This window comes from Eriocheir sinensis, chromosome 36 (genome assembly GCF_024679095.1).
Source record: "Eriocheir sinensis breed Jianghai 21 chromosome 36, ASM2467909v1, whole genome shotgun sequence".
NCBI lineage: Eukaryota > Metazoa > Arthropoda > Malacostraca > Decapoda > Varunidae > Eriocheir > Eriocheir sinensis.
This window is the reverse complement of record NC_066544.1, coordinates 14,300,787-14,323,220: the sequence shown is the minus strand read 5'-3', so window position 1 is coordinate 14,323,220 and position 22,434 is coordinate 14,300,787. Positions and strand designations below refer to the sequence as shown.

The 22,434-nt window shown below is 40.1% G+C and overlaps 2 protein-coding genes across 12 annotated transcripts in view; one reads left to right on the top strand and one right to left on the bottom strand.

Moving 5' to 3' along the window:
• Positions 1–15,777, top strand: part of LOC127007879 (protein kinase C and casein kinase substrate in neurons protein 2-like) — a 147,450-nt gene extending 131,673 nt beyond the window's left edge. For 8 of the 10 annotated variants that reach the window (XM_050879314.1, XM_050879317.1, XM_050879313.1 and 5 more), the window contains 8 exons: positions 3,556–3,669; positions 3,793–3,905; positions 4,071–4,191; positions 5,316–5,426; positions 8,306–8,460; positions 10,880–10,945; positions 12,508–12,644; positions 12,821–15,777. In XM_050879314.1, the coding sequence (XP_050735271.1) occupies positions 3,556–3,669; positions 3,793–3,905; positions 4,071–4,191; positions 5,316–5,426; positions 8,306–8,460; positions 10,880–10,945; positions 12,508–12,644; positions 12,821–12,927 (924 nt within the window). In that variant the 3' untranslated portion in view covers positions 12,928–15,777. The remainder of the gene's footprint in view (positions 1–3,555; positions 3,670–3,792; positions 3,906–4,070; positions 4,192–5,315; positions 5,427–8,305; positions 8,461–10,879; positions 10,946–12,507; positions 12,645–12,820) is intronic. The other 2 variants (XM_050879322.1, XM_050879321.1) reach the window with 2 other exon arrangements.
• LOC127007880 (enoyl-CoA delta isomerase 2-like) lies at positions 119–22,173 on the bottom strand. 2 transcript variants are annotated; one of them, XM_050879324.1, is made up of 8 exons: positions 21,921–22,173; positions 20,886–21,138; positions 19,908–20,065; positions 19,669–19,786; positions 19,173–19,292; positions 18,623–18,793; positions 18,229–18,344; positions 119–600 (listed from the first exon to the last, which is right to left on the bottom strand). In XM_050879324.1, exons 1-7 carry the CDS (start codon positions 21,953–21,955, stop codon positions 18,249–18,251), a joined length of 951 nt encoding a protein of 316 aa, XP_050735281.1. In that variant the 5' UTR covers positions 21,956–22,173; the 3' UTR covers positions 119–600; positions 18,229–18,248. The 2 variants fall into 2 exon arrangements, with proteins under 2 accessions (XP_050735281.1, XP_050735280.1); XM_050879323.1 differs by lacking the exon at positions 119–600 and having other exon boundaries at positions 18,157–18,344.
• Between the last annotated feature and the right edge of the window lie 261 nt (positions 22,174–22,434).

The window sequence follows — 22,434 nt, the reverse complement described above, 5'->3', positions numbered from 1 at the left end:
CTGAAAGAGAGGTGAATACTAGTGAGGCCTCACTCTGGATCATCAGCTTCCATATTTAGAACATCAGAAGTGATTGCAAACCTTTCAATACTACAGTTTTATGCTAAACTGGTTATAATTTAATTTATTTTTTTAGAATTCTGGCCTCAGTAAGGTTTTCATCTTGCATGGAACTTTGCATTCAGACTGCTCTGCCATAAGCATTACAGCTTCGTTTTAATTAAGGCACAGCACAGTAAAACAGTTGTCGGGTGTTTTTGCATCATTATTTATTCATTTGTTTTTTCCTTTTGGAGTGAAGCCACTCACACTTGTGGAGAAGAGGACACAGCATGACTTTATCGTTATTTTTCAGTAATTACAATCTTGGTAAAGTTTGTTGGTATTGTTTACCTTATTGGGTTGCTTCTTAGTTTGTTGAGTTCAGACATTTTGTTATATTTGGAGTAATTAGACCAAACATCACTTTGGCATTCTGCACCGAGTGGCCGGCCGGTGTGTGGCGGCACCACGGAGCGTGTTGGGCTCGCTCACGGCAGCGCCTGTGTTGCCTGCACCGCTGAGGCAAGGACGGCCAGGCCCAAGGTGCTCATTTTGGAGCTGCATGGAAAAACAGCAGAAAAAATATCTTTCTAGTCAACTGATGAAACTTGACAAGCTTTGAAGTGTTCCTTAGATTCCTCCCTCCCAGATAACTGACATTAATTAAAAGTAACCCCCACAGAATACATTTAAAACAAACTGCACATGCCAGAGAGACTGAACAGAATGTAGACTGCCAGTGACTTTCATTATTCAGAATGCTACAAGTATAAATCAAAGTTCCCTCATTTTGCAGAGCACAGCAGCCTTTGTGCCTGTGGCATCTCTGTCTGGCATGTGTAAATGACTCTATGTGGGTCTGTGGTGAATGGGATGATGGTTGTGAGTAACGAAAATACTAAAATTACCTCGACTCTTGTTTAATAACAACATCCTCATGAAATACACTTTAAATTTCTGCCTCCATATCCTCATGTAGAAATTAAATAAATAATAATAATGGCTGTTCTGAACAACAAGTGCTAAAGTACTTTTTCAAAAAGGCATTGTTATAAATTTTTCATTAATTTCCATTATTTAATCCATCTTTAATGATTTTATATTTCTTCGTGGAAAGATCTTGCTCTCACCTTTTTCACAATAACTCATTGAACCAAGAAAGATTAGTTGCAAAGACGGAGGCGTCCCCGCGCGGCCAGCGTCAGCTTCAGGCTTCACTCCGTGCATGAATGTGGACTTGCTATTGACGGAGGATATAACTTCTTTACCTTTACTTTTTACACCACTAATGCAATTTTTTAAGACAAGTTCTTATTTGTTATTCTTTTGGAGGTGAAGCATTGACACTTTTTGACTACCATCCATGCAGACACTTTAGCTGAGTAGAGTCTCTAGGTGCATCTTCATCACATAGTGAAGTCCGTGCATATCCCATTGGTGGAGATACTGCTGTGTTCGTAGCTCCGTGTGTGTAGCCGCAGCCAGGAAGCGCGTAGCAGTGCTCTCAAGACGCCTTAATGCTGCCGTGTCCCTCAGTCTGTGCGTGCCATCCCAGTCACTGCCCACATCAGGGGAAACTCCTCCCAAAAACTAAGCTGAGGTTTATAAAGGAAAGAGTGTCAAGATAATGTTTTATATATTAACTTTGACAATTTTTCCATTTTTATACCTCAATTCAGTTTCCTTGAGTATTTTTTCCCCTGATAAGAGCACTGACTAGAATGGTGTCCACTGATTAGCAATTACAACCCAACGGTGGTCTTGCTCTGCCGGAGTTTACAAGAGATTCACGACGAGGGTGTTCCTGCCCCCTTCTGTTGTCCCCTTTCCTTCCTCTTCGTGGTGTGCAGTAGTGAGGCTTGTACCATGCGGCTTCCCAGCCTTGCTTCCCCACAGCTTGCTTTGACTCTGTGTTCCATTACTGCTCAGAAACCATCCACCTTCTCTTCCTCTCAACTTGTGATTTGTAGTCTGTATAATTTGTGTTGTGTGGAAAGTATTGAGGCAGACAAACACTTGTATTTCTATTGTTTCATATATTGCAGAAATTTGGAGGTATAGCTCATTAGTGATTTGATGAAGATGTTACCCAGGGAGTGATTGAAATAATGCATCCATAAACTATGTGTGATCATTTTTATAGGAGTATCCACAGTTAAGTTACTCAAGTTCACTCTTATGCAAGCAGCAGCATGAAAGCTGAGGCATTGTAAAAAAAAATAGAATAAAAGAAAGCAATGAAATGGCTATCCCTGGGCTAGCCAATACCATACAGCTCTGCTAGGGCCACCAAGAAGCTGCCGTGAGCAGGGATCAAACTCATAACCTTGTGATTGCGAGTCGAGCATTGTACCGACAAACCCGCCCATTACACTTACAATAATGTTTAACGTCATTCAGAAGGTGTGGGAAAAGAAAGCAGGGTCACAGCAGCCATTAAGAAAGGTCAGGTCAAGCAGGGAAGGAAGGAGAACACATGAATTAGTGGTTGATTCTTTCAGTTTAAGCTTCTTTGGGATGCTTTCCAATAGACTTTCAACCTGTGTCATCTCTTTATGCCTCAGTTTGCAGTCAAGAGCCATGAAAGTGGGAATCATTTGTTTATGGAAGATTTTTTTAGTGTTAATGGAAGTGTTATGGCAAGTGATGAGATGGAAGGTCAAACTTCTTCCCTCGTGCAAGTAAAAGGAATCGCTGCCCAGGAAGCGTGTGCAGCGCTCCGTACTGTGTAGTAACAAAACTGTGGACACTCCTATAGAAATTTTTATTGCACTCTATAATGGTAAATTAATATTCCTAAAAATTTCAGTACCAGCGTGTTGGTTGTTGATAAATTTAAGGTTTTCTGGGATAACTGTTGGATGGACTTTATAATTGTTTCTGTGGTTGAATAATTGTGTGTTTACACTGTACAGATATTACCATTCTGTTTACATACCAAGTGAGTGGCACCCTTTACAAATAACATTGGTTAATATATCAAACATCACAGCGGCCTTGAAAGATGCAACTCAGCTTGCATTTTGGAAGCTTGGGAGCTAATTCCTCTGAGTAAAGGGTCTTGCTTGTGCACCTCAAGGTAACCACCAATTGACCTTCATCTGGTAATGTAAGCAACAGAAACACAAGCAAATGCTGCACACTATGAAACATTGTCTTTCATCAAAGAAAAATTTGCTTACTTCAAAACTTTCTCTGTATACTTAAATTTCAAGACATTTAGTCGATTATCTTCAATGATTTGAAGTTCTTTCTGCTTTTAAAAACTTATTCTACATTAGAATTTTGTTTGAGCTGATTTTGACTGGTTCACACATATATATATATATATATATATATATATATATATATATATATATATATATATATATATATATATATATATATATATATATATATATATATATATATATATATATATATATATATATATATATATATATATATATATTGCTTACTGCCAACTCAGTAGTGTAGGTGAACAGAGAATGCTCATTCATCAACTCGTTGCAGATGAAGAAACTAACAGACCGAGTCTCCAAGGCCAAGGAAGAGGTGGCGAGAGGAAAAGAAAAGTATGAAGCCGCCTTAAGAGAAATATCTGACTACAATCCAAAGTATATTGAGGTGAGTTGTTGTCTCCAGTGTTGCCTTCCACCTTACACAATTCATGAGGGGCTTCAGTGAGCACATGATGCATCAAGTCTTCCAGTGCTGGTCATGCACATCTCTGCCCTTGTCTCTTTCCAGGATATGACGCATGTATTTGAAAAGGCGCAGGAATCAGAGTCCAAGAGATTAATGTTCTTCAAGGAAATGCTCTTTGCCACTCATAAATGCCTCAACATATCCAACGATGCAAGGTATGATGAAGCGTGTGAGTGGTTGAAGGCTGAGACAGCCAGTAAAGATATTTCATCATTTTAGGTCACCATGACAAGACCTTAATGTATTACTTTTCATGTAGACAGTCTTAATGCATTGCTTTTATTGAAGAGACAATGTGAAAAGATTCCTTTCCATTGCAGGTTACCACGAATCTACGAGGAGTTCAACCACACTGTTGCCAACGCTGACTATGAGAAGGACCTTAAGTGGTGGAGCAACAACCACGGGGTGAACATGCCCATGAACTGGCCGAACTTTGAGGTTAGTGCCGGGCTGAGGCAGGGGGGGCGGCGAGATGCACTGTAACCTGTGATAGACTCACTCTGATGGCCATGTGCCGTAAATTACTTTTCGTTTCCATCATGTGATGCTGTCCGATGGTGCAGGTCACTTAACTTACTAATGTAGGTTGAAGTAAACTTTGGTGACTCGTAGATTCCTGTTTTATGTAATTTCATGATCATCATAATAAGTTTATCGCAGTGTTGATGAGTTGGTAAGGCTGATTGGAATTGATCGTTTCATGAGAATCAAGAAATTTAAAATTATTTGAAATCTTTAAAAGTATTTTCCAATGTACAATTGGTCAAGATGTTTGTCCACAATGGCCTCAGTGAAGGGGTCAGCCCAGGTCACCCTTACCTCTCGGTGCAGTCACTCAGCTTCTGTGTGTTAGGCTTCAGAGAGTAGAGTTTGTGCTTTATGTGCACTGCATTGTGCTGTTTTTATTTATTTACTTTTTTTGGCATGAAAGTAAAGTTCATAATCATAAAATAGATTTTCAATAAGTTGAGAAGTCATATTATTTGTGAAGTGGAAATTTGCATGAGTAGTTAAAATAATGTTCTGTCATTTGTGTTGTGGTTGTGGACTAATGTGTTCTTTGTTGCCATGAATGTGTGAGCTTGCCCGGTCAACATAGCTCTTGATTAATTAAAGTAATTGCTGGTGTAATACAAAATCCATTTCCCTGAGTACTTCTCTGTTCCCTTGGGGACGCTTTGTTGCTCCTTGGTTTGAGTGTAACAAATTCATCCCCCAGTGAATTGAAGCGGTTCTGGCTAGTGACAACATGGTCACTGTGTTTCGTTAAAGAATTAAAACTACATGTGGTGAGGAATCTATTAAAAAGTAAACTTGAATCAATGCTGTGCTGAACTAAATAACTGTTCTTCAGAGATGAGGCAAGCTTGTGTTGTGTACAAACTAACACCAAACAGCTTTATTGTGCTGTAGTAGTTGTTGATGCTTTGCAGCTTTGCTCTTACAGTTAACAATCAAAGGACCAGAGCAGACATTGTATTGTCATAGACTATTTTGTTTAGTTTTTCTTATTTTTTTCCATTTTTATTCACATTTTTGGCCCTGTGCATGTGTGTGTGCAGGAGTATTCTGAGGAATTCCGCGACATAAGCAACAAAGGCAAGCGCAGCGGACACATCCCCGAGGGTGCCATCACTCTGCTGAACCAGCGCACCGTGGGAGATGACCTACCAGTAATGATACTCACTGTTTATATCACACTCACACTCCCACCAGTCACTCATGAGTCTGTCTCACACTCAACATACTAAAACTTATCATACACACTTACAACAATGTTTAACGTCATTCAGAAGGTGTGGGAAAAGAAAGCAGGGTCACAGCAGCCATTAAGAAAGGTCAGGTCAAGCAGGAAAGGAAGGAGAACAAGACCTGTGACCCTGCCCTCACCTGCACTGACCTGACCTTTCTGTCCCTTGAGCACTGCATGATACCTGAAGCCTTCCTGACTTTTCCTGAATGTTGGTTCTTTACATGTTTTCTCACTCACACAGACACACATATACACACACAACCACAGTCTTAAAATAATAAAAAACCTTCATAACAGTTTAACAGTACCTGTACTCCGTTCCATCCATTCCTTGTGTACATACTGAGCACCAGCCTGCTCTCCTCGCCCTCCCACAGACTAACACACCCAACACCCAACAACAATAACCCACAACTTACTGACCCACAATATTTTAACATGATGTAGTGTACCATAATGTTGTATACCCGTTAACACTCCTAGCCAATCATGTCTTGCCACCTACCACTGCCATGTACTAGCCGCGCCCCACTTGGCTGTCGGGCCCCGCGTCAGCCTCCCTTGGTTGCCGCTCCCTGTATTCCCCTCTGTTGTGTTGCAGGTGTTCCCTCTAAGGTTGGTGTAAGAGTTGGCAATTTCAGGGTTGAGACTCACACGTACAGAGGTAAAGCTCTGGCGATGAGTCACCCTTCAAGGAGAGTAGCATGCCATGGTCACTGATGCACTACAAATTTGTACTTACACATAGAAAATACATCTTTGTAGGTATTCTGACCCAAAAAAATCCTATTCATTGCAAAAACTAGTGGAAGAATAGAAAATATAAATCTTTGTAGGTATCCAGACCCAAAAAATCCAATTCATTGCAAAAACTAGTGAAATAAAAGAAAATTAATACACACCTAACTACAATTCAGCAGACCCGGGGGAGTCAGCGCCCACCTCACCCCGCTGTTCATCCTCCCTTTGGGGTGGTTGATTAGTGATTACCCAAGGAAACCTGGGAAAGGTTAATTGTGGTAACCTGGATGTCACACCTGCCCTGTGTCCCGGGATACTGGGTTTTTGCCCCTCACAGGATAAAGAGCCGAGATGGAAATGAGCACTGAGGCTGTGCATAGGTTAGCATATGCCTCCAAGTTTATTTTACATTACACACACACATACACACATGAGCAAATTTGTGATGCATCAGTATAGTGAGTGCGTGATAAGAGTCAAGTTATAAATGTCACATGGAAGAAGACCTCTAATACTTTCACCTTGTTTGCAGTATTTTTTAAAGAAAAACCTTGTTTTGTTTACTCATGTCTCAGTATGACAACTTTATCTTATTTTTGTAAGTTATTAGAAAATGGAACTTTCAGCACCTATAGAAAGCTTGTAAGCTTTCAAGGACCACTTATATTGACGACAACTGCCACCTCTAACTTGACCTGAGTGACTTTAGTGGATTTCTATTTCTTTACAATGGACATGCTGGACTTGTGGAGCTTCTTAGACTGTTGAGCTATTTAGTGCTTCCTGCTCTGTGGCTCTTGATGTGTATCGCTGCTACGCAGTCACTTATAAAAAATAGTGCGACTGAGACCAGACTTTAGGTGACAAGTCAGCTTTGCAGAATTTGCCATAAACCAGTGGAAGCAGCAGAGCCTTTCCTGTAAAGTGGGCCAGCACGATGACCTTTCCCTATCATTCACTTCTAATTAGTTAATTGATTCATTTGTTCATAAAATGATTTTACTATAAGACAAGTCAGGAACTGAACTCATTAGAAGCATAACACTGTGTAAACACTAAAGATTATAAGTGAGTGTGTTGAAAGTCACATGCTGGCCCTCCATGCAAGTATGAGGACATCCATAATGCTTGAAACAAAGCAAGTGTATAAGGATATCCATTAACATTGAAGTGAAGCTGGTTAAGAGTGAACAAGTGGAGGCAGGGAAAAGTGTGTCCCTAGTTTTCATCTGCCTTTGTTGGCCCACTAATTTATGTCAAGGTTACAAAATGGTCTGAAGTGCACACCATAAAATGTGTGAGGAAATGTTAATAATTTAGTGAGGGACAGAAGTGACAAGCTGCTGTAGCATTAGCTATTAACCCATTTCAGGTCCTCCTCTTTGTTTCGTAGCTGTGGTTGTGGGAGTACAAGTAGCAGTAGTCTGTTGGCCATTAAGTCTGCATGCACCTTCCATAGTTATTGCCTAATAGAGTAACTAACATGATTCCCTTTCACTGGATGTGTGTACTGTTGTTGTTGTCCAGGTCATGAGTGAGTGGTGGTGAGCTGCTCCTGCCTTCATGACCAAGTTATTCACTTACCAATGAAGTTACTTTATGTAATATATCTTTTTTAAGTACATGCAGTAGAACATTTAAATGAGGTAAAATCATTCATTGTATTCAATTTTCTTGAGTTATTGACTGCTGTTAATGTCAGTTATCATGAAATATTCAACAAGACTCAGACTTTAATATAGTACTTTCAATTGGATAATCTACATTGACAGAACTGACAGTCATTTTACTTTTATCTTGCATTCTTCTTTATAGCACATTTTCATCAGAAAGAAAGGAATTCAAAGCTAAACATTAATTTTCATTATTTTGGGAATTTAGTGTAAATCTTTTCCAAATAGTAAAGCTAAGGCTTTGCATCAATTAATTTTGCTTCAGCCTTGTAAATCAACATTGCAGGCCAGTGTGCAGCACCATTGCATTAAAGCTTATGAATAGCATCATTTTCTCCTGAAGACTTTTACAGAACACTGTCTGATAACATTTACCTGCCTTTAGGAGTACACACCCGACCTGCACCGCATCAGCAAGAAGGGGACCAAAGGGGCAGTGAGTGGAGGCGGGGACGTCACACTCACGGCCGTCAAAGGGCCCTCCAACAACACCTCGGCAACCTCCAAATCCTCAGACAACAACCGACATTCAGCCGTCAGGTAAGTGAGGGGATGATGTAGCAAGTACAAGTAAGTACACTTAAGGATTTGTCTTTGCAGAGCTGGTTTGTACTCACTTCAGAGACAGGGAAGTGTTTAACTCTGCCGGCCTAATCAAATGGGTTGTAATTATGTCCACTTCCTTGGCACTTAAGGATTTCGAGTCTGGCCTTTTAAGTGGCTGGTACACAGGCGAAGGCTTAGGGGAGGTGACAAGACGTACAAGAGTCTTGCGTTGCAGGGTGTAGTAAGGCTCAAGTCCTGTCTAAGGACTTAACCGAATTGCTGTGCATCTGCTGATTGACATAAGAAAATTCCATGCTGCCTGACCTATAAAAAATGACTCTTGGTTTTTGCCTGTGGCATGCCTCTGTGATGAGTGAGGAGCTTCTTGACTGAAGGTTTGCATAAGGAAATTGTTACTTAAACCTAATGATATGTAATGACTTTAAAACAAGGTCCAGGAATTATTTATTTAGGATGGCTTGGGTTTTTATCTCCTCAGGGGCTCTGCGTTCTTGCCCACAGCTGGCAGTCAGCCCATTCCCTAATCTGGATTAGTTGGAGAGGGGCCTGCAACCCTCCCAATAAAACCTTCAAGCTAAAAACAAAACTGGAAAGGGCTGGAGTCAAGACTCCACTTGCGACCCCAACCCAGTTTTGTGAACCAGTTTTGTGGGAAAGCCTGACTGCAGGGTGGGTTCCTTTAGTGAATTTGCATTAGGCGAGCCTGCCACCTGTGACGGGTGCAGGGCAAAGCCTCTGGGACCCCATATCATCCTGATAGTGAAAGGGTCCCCTGGCCCCTCTTTTTAATATGGGATTAGAGCGGATGATGCAGACGTGATGCCCACCCATGAAACCAGGCCTTGGGTAAACCCTTGGAGGGTTCTGTGTGTGGGCTCCTGGAACATCCTGAGCCTCTTGAATGATTACTGACTGCCTCACTTACTGAATGAGCTCAGAAGGCTGATGGTGGATATAGCAGGACTCCTATGTTCCCTGTCTTACTGTATGGCTTTGAGATATGGACACTAAATAGTGTCTTGAAGAGGCAGTGATGGCTTTGGTAATAAATTTGTTCATATAGGTTCTTGGGGTTTCACTGTAAAGACTTTGCGTCAAATTGGAGACTACTTCACAAGTCAATGGATCCTGCCGTGAAATACTCGGAATGGGAAGGGGGCCTGTATAGAGACTAGCTCAGGGGATCCCCGGGAATGGCCTCATAAGGTCGGGTAGGCAACACACACCCCAGTGTACACTTCTGTGGACTACTTGATCATTTGAATACTAAGGCTTTCTTTAATGATTAATGATATGTATGTTGTGGCACTTTGACATCTGCAAAAGCATTCCTTGTGTTGCCCTTCAGATTATAATAAAGGTTTCCATAATGTGGTAAGGAAGGTACAGGCAGGGTTTGGTAGCACAAGTCATGAGGCTCTGGTTGTCTGAGGAAAGACTGCCCACAGAAATAGAACATTATACAAGTCATTCTACTCTTAATAAATTGCAATTAACACTGTGGATCATCAACAGCAAGGTATGATACTAAGACTTTTTACAAGGTTGTATAACATCACGTCACAATAGTTCCACCATCTTTACAATTCCTCTCCATCTGTCTTGGTCCTGAGTGTGTAAACTGCTTGGTGGTGGTAGTGAGCATAACAGCTGTTTGCTGCTGCTGCCCTGTTCAGCCAAGTAGACTGCTGTAATATCTTTTTATCACATTTTCTAACCACTCATATAATAGCAAATATAAGTAGATATAGTGTGTTTAAATACTGTTCTGCTTTAACAAAGTTCTGTGACGGCTTGTTCAGTTTGGGAAAATGTTGGAAAAATAATTCTGTAATCTATTTCCTTTAGTGAAGCTCTCCATTGTTTACACTTCATCAGTGGTTTCCAACATGTACAAACACAGGTTTTTTTATCACCTTTACAGTTCATATTAAAGTATCTCCATCACTTCTAAAAATGGTATTAGTATTGTCTGTATATTAACAGTAGTCAGGGACGTGCTGTTTATTCTTGTGCTTTGGGTTTTTTCGTGGGCTTTGTAGACAAGTTGCCAAATGAAATACTTTTGTTTCGTGTCCAATCGTGAAATTGCTCAACTATTACTTATATTCTAACACCAGCCTTTAATTTTCATGATTTGTAATATTCTTCATGGCCTTGGTGGTATTTGCTGCAGCTTTGGGTTAATGATCATGTCACTGGGACATAATCAATCAGTGGGAAACCTAAAGAACTTGGATCTTTCATTGTATTCCACTTTGGTAACGAACATTTAGAGAGAGCCTTAGAGTGTACCTTTTGGGAGCTGGTGACCTGCCATTACATTCCTTACTGTGTATAATTAGCTTTTGTCCCTGGTATACTGACCTGCCCTCTCTCTCCTTCACCTCAGCGACCCACAGGAGTCACAGGAAGCACCTAATCCTTTCGATGATGAGGAGGATCCACATAGTCAAAAGTGAGGGAGTAACATCCGCCTTTGAGTTAGAATGGTGGCATTTGGTTCGGTTTCTAAAGTGTTGAGTGACCTGGAATTCGATGTTTGAGTAAATAACTTATTGCCCTCACAAAGTACCACCAAACTAACTCAAAGCCTGGAACTTTTTTATCCATCTCTACTTGCAATGGTTGGATTAGGAAACATTTGGGTGGACCCTCCCAAACACATTATTAGTGAAGTGTCAACTTACCAATGAGTGTTTCCTTATTTAATAACTAGATTTCTATGATGTAAGAAAGTGCATGAATCCTAAAGATCAATAAACTGAGTCTTTGCAGCCTCCTCCTACCATTGCATGCTGGTGGTGGTGGTGGAGAAACAAGGCAACTACTATTGCATGAATGATTAAAAAATGCCTTGCTACTTTGAACAATACAATGCCTAAAGGTCAAACAAGATTATTCATTCAGTTCTTTGTCCGGTCAAGAAAGCTTCCCTGACCATTTTGTTGCCTATATTGTAAATTACTTGTAAACCAGCCTTTGTTCATACTGCATGTTGGCTTTGCTTTCAGTTTGGTTACAATTCTATCCACTAACTACATATCCATCTGCTTGTGATTTGTATTGTGTACAGACAGTTGCCACAAAACATTCAGAACATCTCACTCTCTCCAACATCACAAGCTCCCTTGACAGCAAGAAAACTGGGAAACAAACACTAATGAGAACACTTGTAGTTACTTGTCACTTTGTCCTTTGGGTCTGATAGCTTTATGAAGATGTTTTGGGATCACACCGGCGAGGGTTTTGAAATATTCTTGGGTCATATCCTGGGCCCTCTCCAAACATTTTTAGCAGCCTGAGTACTGACACATATTTTTTGTTGTTGTTGGGCCTGCACACAGCAATACAGGCCTATTCTTTATTGCATAAGTGCTAGGCATCCATACTGACTAGCAGGATTTGAAGTGTAATGCCATAAAGAAAAACAGCTTATAAGCCTCTGTAGTAAGTCTTAGGTGCCGTTTACAGAATTTCCTTTCCTGTGACAGGCATGGCAGGGTACCTCTGAACTCTTTGAGGATGCAGAAGTCAAGCAAAATTGCTAGGCAGCACTTAGTGGTAATACAGAGCTGATATCAAACTAATGGTGCAAATATTCTGATGCCAGAGAAGTACAAAATTGATGTAATGGTTGAATTTTTGAGGCAACTGTACATTTTTTTTCTTCATTTCCATTATTTTTTCTAATAACAAAAATCTTCCTAAAAATTCACAGTTTCAGAGACCTCTGTGATTATTTCCTGCCTATCTTTGTCTGAAAACAATAAAAAAGAGCAATTTGCTGAGAATGCACACAAGGATAAACTTTACATATGTTATATAAATATAAAATTCTTGTCTAAAATCAAGGTCTGAACCTCATCAAAACACTTGTTGAGAAATGTACATGTTATCCAGTGGTTTATGCTATGGCTTATGCATTACTCTCGCATGTTTTTGGTTTCTTGTGCCATAAAGCTGCTCAGATAATGAGAGTCAAGTACATCTTGCATACAAATGCGGTTTGTTTCACAGCAATGGAGTGAGCGGGGGAGATGACGACGAATGGGACTACAGCGACCGTACGTTTGATCCCAACAAGCCTGGCGTTCCTGTCCGAGCCTTGTATGACTATGAGGGAGTAGAGGCTGATGAGCTTTCATTCAAAGTTGGTAAGTTTTCCTCTCCTGCACAATGGATTTTGAGCCCAGCCTCACAGAGCCATTGCTACACTAAAGCTTCCTTAAATCTTTTATATTCTGTGTAACACTATGAATGTTCAATATATTCATCCACATTCCTAATTGAATATTTCGTTTTCAATACTTTGCGACATTTTAATCCACAGGGGAAGTGTTTGACAAACTTGAAGATGAAGACGAGCAGGGTTGGTGCACAGGCCGCAAGGATGGCCAGGTGGGTCTCTATCCAGCTAACTATGTGGAGATGGCCTAAGCTCCCCAACAACCCCTCATCAGGAGTGACTGCAGGACTGAATTCTAGAACATGTGATAAACAGTGGTATCCATGCACTCACAGGATCCTATTTTAGGGAGATACGTGTACCTCGAGTGAATTACTATCTGCCCTCAAAGTATGGACACTAAGCTAAGTTTTCCAAGTTATTTGATTATCTGTCTTCAAGTGCTGTTACACCAGTGTCAAGCTTCCACCACCCGACAGCATGTTCATGAGCACCAGTGTTTATTGCAGGGAGGGAATTCCCCTGAGAGCCAGGCCATGCTCACAGAAATGCTCCCAGTAGCGTTGTTTGCTAATGGATGTGTTCTGCATGTAACGGCACCCACAGATGAATCTATATTTCTTTATTAACCTGCTGTGTAGCCTGTGATGTAGAGAATATCAGTGAACTGTGTTAGACTGTCACCATATGGCTTACCATTGTAAGAGTACATGTAGATGAAGTAATATTCTGCATATTTTTTCTAGTGAAATACATTATCATCTGTACCAGGTATGTCCTAGCAGAGACTATGGGATCACATGTTGTATTTACTGTACATTGATACTGACAATGAAGATGCTTGATGATGGCAACTAGTAATTAAGCATATTCCAAATGTAAGTACGTAATGGTAGTTCTAGAATATCCGTAAAGTTATTGGAATAATGATTCTCTGGAGACTTGTGGAAATGAATTCTGCATACGGTGTTTCTCTTGGTGCACTGCTGTTATTCCACATTAACGGTTAAGATGTTTGTGTTAAAATTAATTCCTGTGGGGTGGCAGCCGCAGACTCCTAGTTGTCAACAGTGCTGCTTCGCTAACAGCCTCCCCACTGCAGGTATGTTTATTTTTAATTTGTTATGAGTCTTAATTTCAGTAAAAACATGATTTGCATGTAGGGAAGGAAATTCTAGAGATTTTAAGTATTTTCTGAAAAAAAAAGATATTTCCACAATGAAAATGTCTAAAACATGATAGCTAAAGAATCTGTAATTTATACTTTGAGTAACATACTTTTAGGGAAAATTATTATTATTTTTTTTTTAAGTAGAACCGATGAAGGCTATGTATAGAACAGCAAGATAACAAAACAGAAATTTTGCTAAATAGAAGCTTTATGCTCATGCCATACGTGAACACAGAAACAGTTCAAATAAACAGATCAACTTTGCTTGTAGGAAACAAACCCATTACCAATTTTTTTCATCCAGTGCTTCTTGAAGCACTTGGTGTTGAAGGGTTAACCTTTGTGGATGTTTCATTCACACACTTGATACATTAATTTGTCAAGTGTTGGGCCCTGTACATTTTCAGGCATCGGGCATAAAACAGGACAGTATTAATTGTTCAAAGAGAAGGTTTCCACCCGCCAACGCCTGCGGCCCCGTTGTAGGGGGCGCTGCAGGCCGGGCCACTGTTCAGGGCAGGCCGTGTCCTGGTAATGATGCATATATAACGAATGTATATAGCACTTGTTTATTCCAGTAAGTAACATGTACAATGTACATAATGTTATCTGCATGGTGTAGGCCTCACTGTTATGTAATCACTAAGATGTTTCAGCAGTCCTCCTCAACTGTATTTATTTTGATATGACAAATCTTTGGGGCTGTCCCCCACTACATATAATTTTCTTACTCAATATTTATATACTGTATTAAATTCTAAAGAATAGTTTATTAGGCACTGTCCTCTTTCATAGTTTCAGGGGAGAGCACCGATGTAGTTGTTAATAGTTTCAAATTGTATAAATTTGAAACTTGTGGTCTTTTATGTTACGTTCAATCGTTGATTTATGATGGTGATATAATCATTTGGAAGTGTCACAGAATATATTTTGAGGAGGAAGTAGTAAAGATGCCTCACTATGCCAACCATTATTTTTTCTAATGCAGAATGAACCATGTGAAAGTCAGTGTACAGATCATACTTCCCGGCATGAATGTACAGCTTCTTTGCTTTTCCATTACCCCAGCATCTCTCAATCAAGGTCTGTATCATTGCTTGGAATTATACTGACCCATATCAAATTTCCTTCTTTAATTTGTAACATAATTCATTCTGGAAGTGGTTGGATGTGATGCAGATGGTTCATTTACAGTCTGGCAAAGATGTTTTCACGACGCCATAAATTACTTGGCATATCCATAATAGGTTGCACCCTGGCAGCCATAGAGGCAGCACTGAGGTCTTGAATTAGGACCTTCTAAGCAGTGGCTGTAGGGAAGGGGATTCATGTTAAGAGTTGTACATTATGTGTAGACTTGTGGACTTAAGGTGGTCTGTCTGTGTACTTGTGTGCTTTATTCTCACTTGCTGAATGGGGCTGTGTATTGTGTTGTGGGTAATTGCAGTTAAGTATTGTAATGACAGAGTTTGTGAACTATCCCTGATCTTCATTGCCTGGAAAGTAGTCACTAAGTTCAAACAGTTATATTGCATGGCCCCAACTGAAGGGAGTATTAAAAGTAACAGCTATTGTGTAAGAAATAAGTTGTCATTGCAGTTTGTATGACACTATTCTCCCCTAGTTGCCAATACTTGTCCAGCACAGCAATCTTAGTTTGGTAGGTCACACACTTGTACATGTTTTATAATTTCCTTATTGTGTCTGTCACCTGATATTGTTATGTGTTGCAATAGGATGTGAAATATGTTACGTATGATCTTGAAAACCTATCACATTATACTGACCTTAATTTTCTTCCAAACATTTTATGAACGACATGTGAATAGGAGTTTTATTTACGGATATTTTCTTACCAATTTTTGTTTTCTTCCCAATATTTTCCTTTGATTTGCTGTTGTAAATATGCTAAATATATTATTTAACTCTTCAGGACATTTTAATGCTCCTGGTTTACCCAGTGCCCTTCCCGTGGGCTTGCTTTATGTACAGCCTCCCGCTAGCGTTAAAAGTCAAAATATTTTAGGTACAGGCACCCTTCAAGATAAAGTGGTATACTGCATATCATGTAAAAATAAAGATGAAATAGATCACACGATCAAACTGACTTGGGTATCGACTATGACCTCTTGTGCATCGTAAATTTAACAACAGCTGCTTATTACCAGGTGAAGACTGAAATTAGTCTACCAATAAGGAAAGTGTACTTACTATTACCTAAAAGATGGGAGGCCATAGTACTGTATACCCGAGAACATGAAAAGAAAGACTGGTGCTTCAACAGCTGTCTGAAACAACTTCTGGCGAACCTCAACACAGGACTATTACAACATACGAAGTACAAGACTATATTGCTTTTTAAGTTAAATCTTGGTGAGTGAAGTCAAAATACTTTTATACTTGTTTATTCTGTCGATATATGTTTCACCTTTTGAATTGGGATTACTTTTATGTAACAGTTGCCTCAATATTTATCACAAGATAAAATTCATTATCACCCTGCATTCAAATGGTGTGGGAAGACACAGCCTTCCTTGCTCTACAAACTTTCCATCAGCCCCATGTATAGATGCTATTATCTGCTCAATAACAAGACTTTGAGAAACACTTATATAATTGTCATTAAGTTGAATAAATGAATGTATGAGTTGCCTTGTTTCTGTAACCCTGAAGACTTTGAAGCTGATAATGCAAGTAAAATTGGGATGCAATAAGCTATTACCTGAATACTCTCCCAATATTTCTTTCATAAAGGATGATGCTCACAAATTCATGGGCACCACTCCAAAGGCTTAGAGTAGGACTGATTCTAAGCTATTGGGGTACTAGCATAGCTGGGCGTTATCGCAATACTTTATCGCTGATAACAAAATTGGGTTATCGGCCATCCACTACTTATTTATATATATATCAGTATCTTCGTTACTTTTACAACCAAACTAGCGATAATCGCTACTGTTTTCCGCCTCTCAGAAAAAAACATTGTCTCCTCCCTACTGCGCATGCGTGGCCCGGGTGCCCGGTCCTGTATTTAGATCATCAACATTAAAACACGAGGTTATTTTTTATGTTACTCAAAAATCACTATATTAAAGAGAAAAAATCAGTTAACTTTGCCCCAAATATGATTATTCACTGCCTGAAATTTGTGATCCCATTGTAAAGAACGCAAACAGAGACCAGCAGCTTGTGTTATCGTGCACACATGGCGGTGTGGCGCGTGGCCTCTCAGCTGCGTCTTGAGTGACGGAGTGAGTGCCAGTGTTCCGGTTCCCAGTGCTTCAGTGCTTCTGTTTAAGTGTTAATGGTGATAAGTAAGAATAACTAAATAAGTAGTGACGGCGGCCTCGTCACGAGGAGAGTCAGTGGGGTCTAGTCACTCTAGTGAGCCTGAGTTTCGGTCACCCTGGCCATTCCTTGACCAGTGGGTGCGATATAAGAAGATGGTTGGTAACAGCTACATCTTCGATTGCTTGCCCTGCCTCCCCAAGACCACAGAGTTGAAGGTGAGCAAGAGCACCAAGGCCAACCTGAAGAGCCACTTCAGGAGGATGCATCCTGCTACGGCAATAAAGTTTGATGAAGCATGCGCGGCCAACCAAGGCACTGGTGGCCGCAGCAGGTGCCGGTCTGGCCAGTCAGATGATAACAGCGGTTCAACCAGTAAAAAGACGCGGCAGATGTCCATCGTTGAGACCTTTGGCATCGTGGCCCAGGGCAGCGCCGTCCTGCAGTCCACCGTTGACAAAACAATTGTCAGGTTTGTGGTGGACAACATGTTACCACTACAGACTGTAGACAGCCAGAGCTTCAAGGACATGGTCCACACTCTCAACCCTAGCAAAGAGGTACCCTCCAGGAGGATGCTGAGTAGAAGGATCATCAAAATCTATGAGAAGATGAAAGAGAGCCTCACCAGGTAAGAATCTAAGAATATAACTATTCGAATATTCTTACATTTATATTACAAAATAAATAAATGGTACTAGTTTACGATTGTGGTCCCGCCCAATGAAAATTTGAATTCATCTACGTTTTTTATTTGAAATATCAATATAGTATCGTTTTCGCCTATCGGACTTATCGCTAGCTAGTACCATTCAGAATTGTGGATTTATATTGGGTATCGGTTATCGCCTATATTTGTGTCTCCAGTTAACGAATATCGGTTATCACCAATAAGGTTTTCCATTATCAGTTATCGGAAATAAGGTTTTATGTTATCGTGCCCAGCTATGGGTGCTAGTTTCCTCTGAGCTAGGGATGGCATATGAGAGGGCTTAAAGTGAGAGGATGTTGAAATAACTGGTAAAGGTATAGGGTTGTTTATAAAATCATATATTGTAACATTTGGTAACTACTAATTACAAAGCATTCTTACTTGCTGAGAGGGTGGCCATCTCAAAAGTTTTCAGCAACATACTTTTCATACTCCTCGTTATCAACTCTGGGGCCCATCAAACGTTCTACCACCCTTTTGCATTCAGCACTGTTCACCTGCAAGAATAATTACATTAAAAAACTAAGCACAAATTAATAAAACATAAAAATACATGGAAAGGGAAAAGCATAAAAGTATTTCCTGCATCTGATGACTCAATTTCAGTAGAGACTTGGAAGCTGTACTAATTTTCCACTTCCATGTAACCCACAGCATGCCACCCCAACCACTGCCACACCACGAACCTGAATTAGCTGGCCACTCTTTTATTGTAAATGTACCACTACTAAAGAGTATCTGTGTGTTCTTTCAAAACAAAAACCATGAGCCTCACCTTGTGCAGTGTGTCCCTGTAAACATCCCTGGTTAAAGCCTTGCTGTAGATGAGGGACTTGATGGGAAGCTTGGCCATGGCCTGCAGATGTGGCCACACTTCTTCGTATAAACGTGAAGCCTCAAATACTTCTGTTATCAAATGTATGTCTCTGGCCTCTTTAGCTGATACCTTGAGAAACACAATAGAAACAGTAAACCATTTCATAACTTTAGGAAGAGGTTCAGAAACTCAAAAATCAAAAAGGTGCCCATTTCCATCCCATTTTGGCCCTTCAAACTGTGTTGGTTGAGAACCCATTACACTGGAGCACAGTTGCCCCAGGGTGGGTTGGCTGTGATGGCTGCCCAGGCCGGATTTGGAATTGTAACTAAGCATGCTACCAACTATACAATGGAAGCATGTATTTTTCCCTTTGTATTCTCAGTTTAGTACTTTCTTAAAGATGAAATTTGTTTGAAGGATGATTGCCACCATAAGAGTAATGTGCAGCTGTTTTTCAGTTGAATTAACATTAATTCAAATAAAAAATAATAACAGGTAAGCTCACCTTTTTGCCAAAGAGCAAAATTTCTCCAGCATTTGCTTGACCCAGAAAAAGTGGGAATGTGAAGCTTGAACATCCCTCAGCAACAATGTTCAAGGCAGAGAATGGTGTGAGAAATACAGCCTGAAAAAGCAACAATATATATATATATATATATATATATATATATATATATATATATATATATATATATATATATATATATATATATATATATATATATATATATATATATATATATATATATATATATATATATATATATATATATATATATATATATATATATATATATATATATATATATATATATATATATATATATATATATATATATATATATATATATATATATATATATATATATATATATATATATATATATATATGAGAATATATATAACACAGTACACTATGGTTCATACATAGCTTAAGTGGTGCAGCAAATTATCAGTTAGCAGTTTTTAAATTGAGGTGTTCTGAAATCTAAATACAGTACCTTATCACTGGCATACACCAAGTCATAGAGTGGCAGCAATGTGGTGCCAACCCCGACAGCAGCTCCATTCACCACGGCCACCAAGGGTTTGGGGAAGTCAATAAATGCTCCCATGTGTCTGTCATGAAAATACTAATGATGGCATGACTTTCACCAAGCCTGTTGTGTGACTGTGCATTAAATTAAATGCTCTTGTAATACTTAATAAGAGATATTGCACAAAAATAATCTGGTCAAACCTAATCAAAAGTTCTTCAGCTTGTTTCATTGTACAGGTTCGAAAGTTTGACAAGTCATTGCCCGCACAAAAGACATTGCCAGCCCCGGTGATGGCCGTTATTATGGTGTCTGGGTCTTTGGCAGCCTCGTCAAGGGCAGCAACAACATGGTCAAACATCTGGAAAGAGAACAGCAGCCTTTGTCTAGATCTCAACAGCAATTAAACTTGTGCCAGTGAGCCTCATATCGTCTTGCCCTACTTCTTCTTTTTGTTTTACAGGAAAAATCAAGCTCATAATATCCTTTAGTTTAACTTTTGACAGGAAAAGTTTGGAAAGTTTTGTTTAGTCGGCAGAACATCTATGGTCATATGCTGGAGAGAGACGGAAGGGGAAAGAATTATAGGAGAAGGGAACGGATCCCAGGAGACGGGACATAACCCCCAAATAATACCTGGTAGTACCCATTCACTGCTGGGTGGACAGGGGCGTAGGGTATTGGAAAAGCCGCCCAAATTTTTCCACTCCACCCGCGAATCGAACCCGGGCTCTCTTGGTTGTGAGCCGAGTGTGCTAACCACTGCACCACGAAGCCCCCACTTTTGGCAGGAACAGCTTAGCAGACTTTTATTTTATTTTTGTCTTGAGTGCCTCCTTTGCCATGAAAAAAACTAATGAAATGCTGATAGTACTACACACAAGTTTGACAGTTATAAATAGATTCATTACCAACATCAGCAACTCATCATATATTATAACGAAGAAACTGCAAACTTCCAGCATTATAATCCATAAATTTGATTATCTAGCTCATGAGGCAGGGGTGAGTTGATGTCCGGGAATATCCAGGGCAAAATAACAGTACTGGTGAAGGTTGAAGTTACTCAGGTAAATACGTAGATTAGCTCTGCCACCCCAAAATACTCATCAACCAAAATATAAAGGTGCATGTCCTCTTTTAAGGTGGTGGAGGTAAACTACACATTTACCATGACTCACCTGTTCAGTAAGAGCATTTTTCTTCTCCGGCCTATTGATGGTGATAGTGCGAACCCCATCCTTGAAGGTCACCAGCAGATGTTCGTATCGGTCATTGTCTGCGGTGGGCGTCCCCCATCCTGGCCCCCCTGGTGCTGCCGAGGCAAGGGCACGAGCCTGGCCAATGAGAGGGGCTGGCGGGGGATGGTGGAAGAGGGTGTGTGATGGGGTGGGGGGCAGGGCACGGCACCAGCCTGACCCAGCCCGCAGCAGCCTGAAGGAGGGACGCAAGGCAGTATTATTACAGAACTACATCCGTCTTACTGCAAGGGATACCTCTGGGCTTTATGAAGTGCTTTGTGCACATACAACACACTGACATATTGCTTTCCACTGCAAATTAATCGTTCATGAGGCACTGCTCTCTGAAAATGTGCCCTGGGATAGATATGTCGAGGGATTTTTTGCATTTATGATATTTTGGCAGCAGAGAACAGGTTAGGTTAGGTGAGGCTAGTTAGGTCAGGTCAGGTTAGCTTAGATTTAGTTATGTCATTAGGTTAGAGTAAGTTAAATTAGGTCAGGTCAGGTCAGGTTAGGTTAGCTTAAATTTAGTTATGTCATTAGGTTAGTTAAATTAGGTCAGGTCAGATCAGGTTAGCTTAGATTTAGTCATGCCATTATGTTAGTTAAATTAGGTCTGGTCAGGTTAGGTTAGCTTAAATTTAGTTATGTCATTAGGTTAGTTAAATCAGGTCACATCAGGTCAGGTTAGCTTAGATGTAGTTATGCCATTACGTTAGTTAAATTAGGTCAGGTCAGGTTAGGTTAGCTTAAATTTAGTTATGTCATTAGGTTAGTTAAATTAGGTCAGGTCAGGTCAGGTTAGCTTAGATGTAGTTATGCCATTAGGTTAGTTAAATTAGGTCAGGTCAGCTAGGTTAGGTTAGGTTTGTTAAGTCATGGCAAGTTATATTAATTTGCTTAGGTGATTCATTTACTATTTATTCTTTTCTTACAAATATGTGGATCATGACAGTTTGAGTGAGCTCTTACCTGTGTGTGGAGCGCAGGGCCCGGCACGGCAACATCCTCCCACCCTTGACCAAAGACTGACCCCTTCTTTTTTTTTTCTTCTTCTTTTTCTTGGTAGGATCTAGACGGCTTTCCCCAGGCTTGTGTTGGGGGGTAGGGGGGCTTGAGTGGTGGAAGGGGAGGTGTAGTTGTTCGGCTATAGTTTAACCACCTGCCCGGCCCGTGCCCCGAGGAAAAGTGGGTAAGTGGCAGAAACTGTGACCCTCTGTACACCAAATTTCAGTAGATTATTGCGAGAAAATTCAGTAGGTCGGTAAAAATTCGGTAGACACACTCTAATATATATGTAGTGGTTCTTGTGATATATGTTATGTAGATAAAACTAAGTTAAAAAGCATTATATCAGTATCTTCTTATAACTATTTCGTGAAAATTTGGAGAAGCAATATACAAAAAAATATTTCTGAGATTCATCAAAATTTCAGTAAATCTCATATTTCGGTAGATCTGGCAACACTGAGGCAGCAACAAGGAT

What these genes read in the sequence shown, in the direction of transcription:
- LOC127007880 (XM_050879324.1), bottom strand. Translation starts at nt 21,955, where the DNA reads ATGTTGCCGTGCCGGGCCCTGCGCTCCACACACAG. An exon ending in AAAATGCTCTTACTGAACAG is followed by an intron (nt 20,066 to 20,885) that starts GTGAGTCATGGT and finishes TTCTCTTTCCAG; the next exon opens with ATGTTTGACCATGTTGTTGC. An exon ending in GCTGAAGAACTTTTGATTAG is followed by an intron (nt 19,787 to 19,907) that starts GTTTGACCAGAT and finishes TTTTCATGACAG; the next exon opens with ACACATGGGAGCATTTATTG.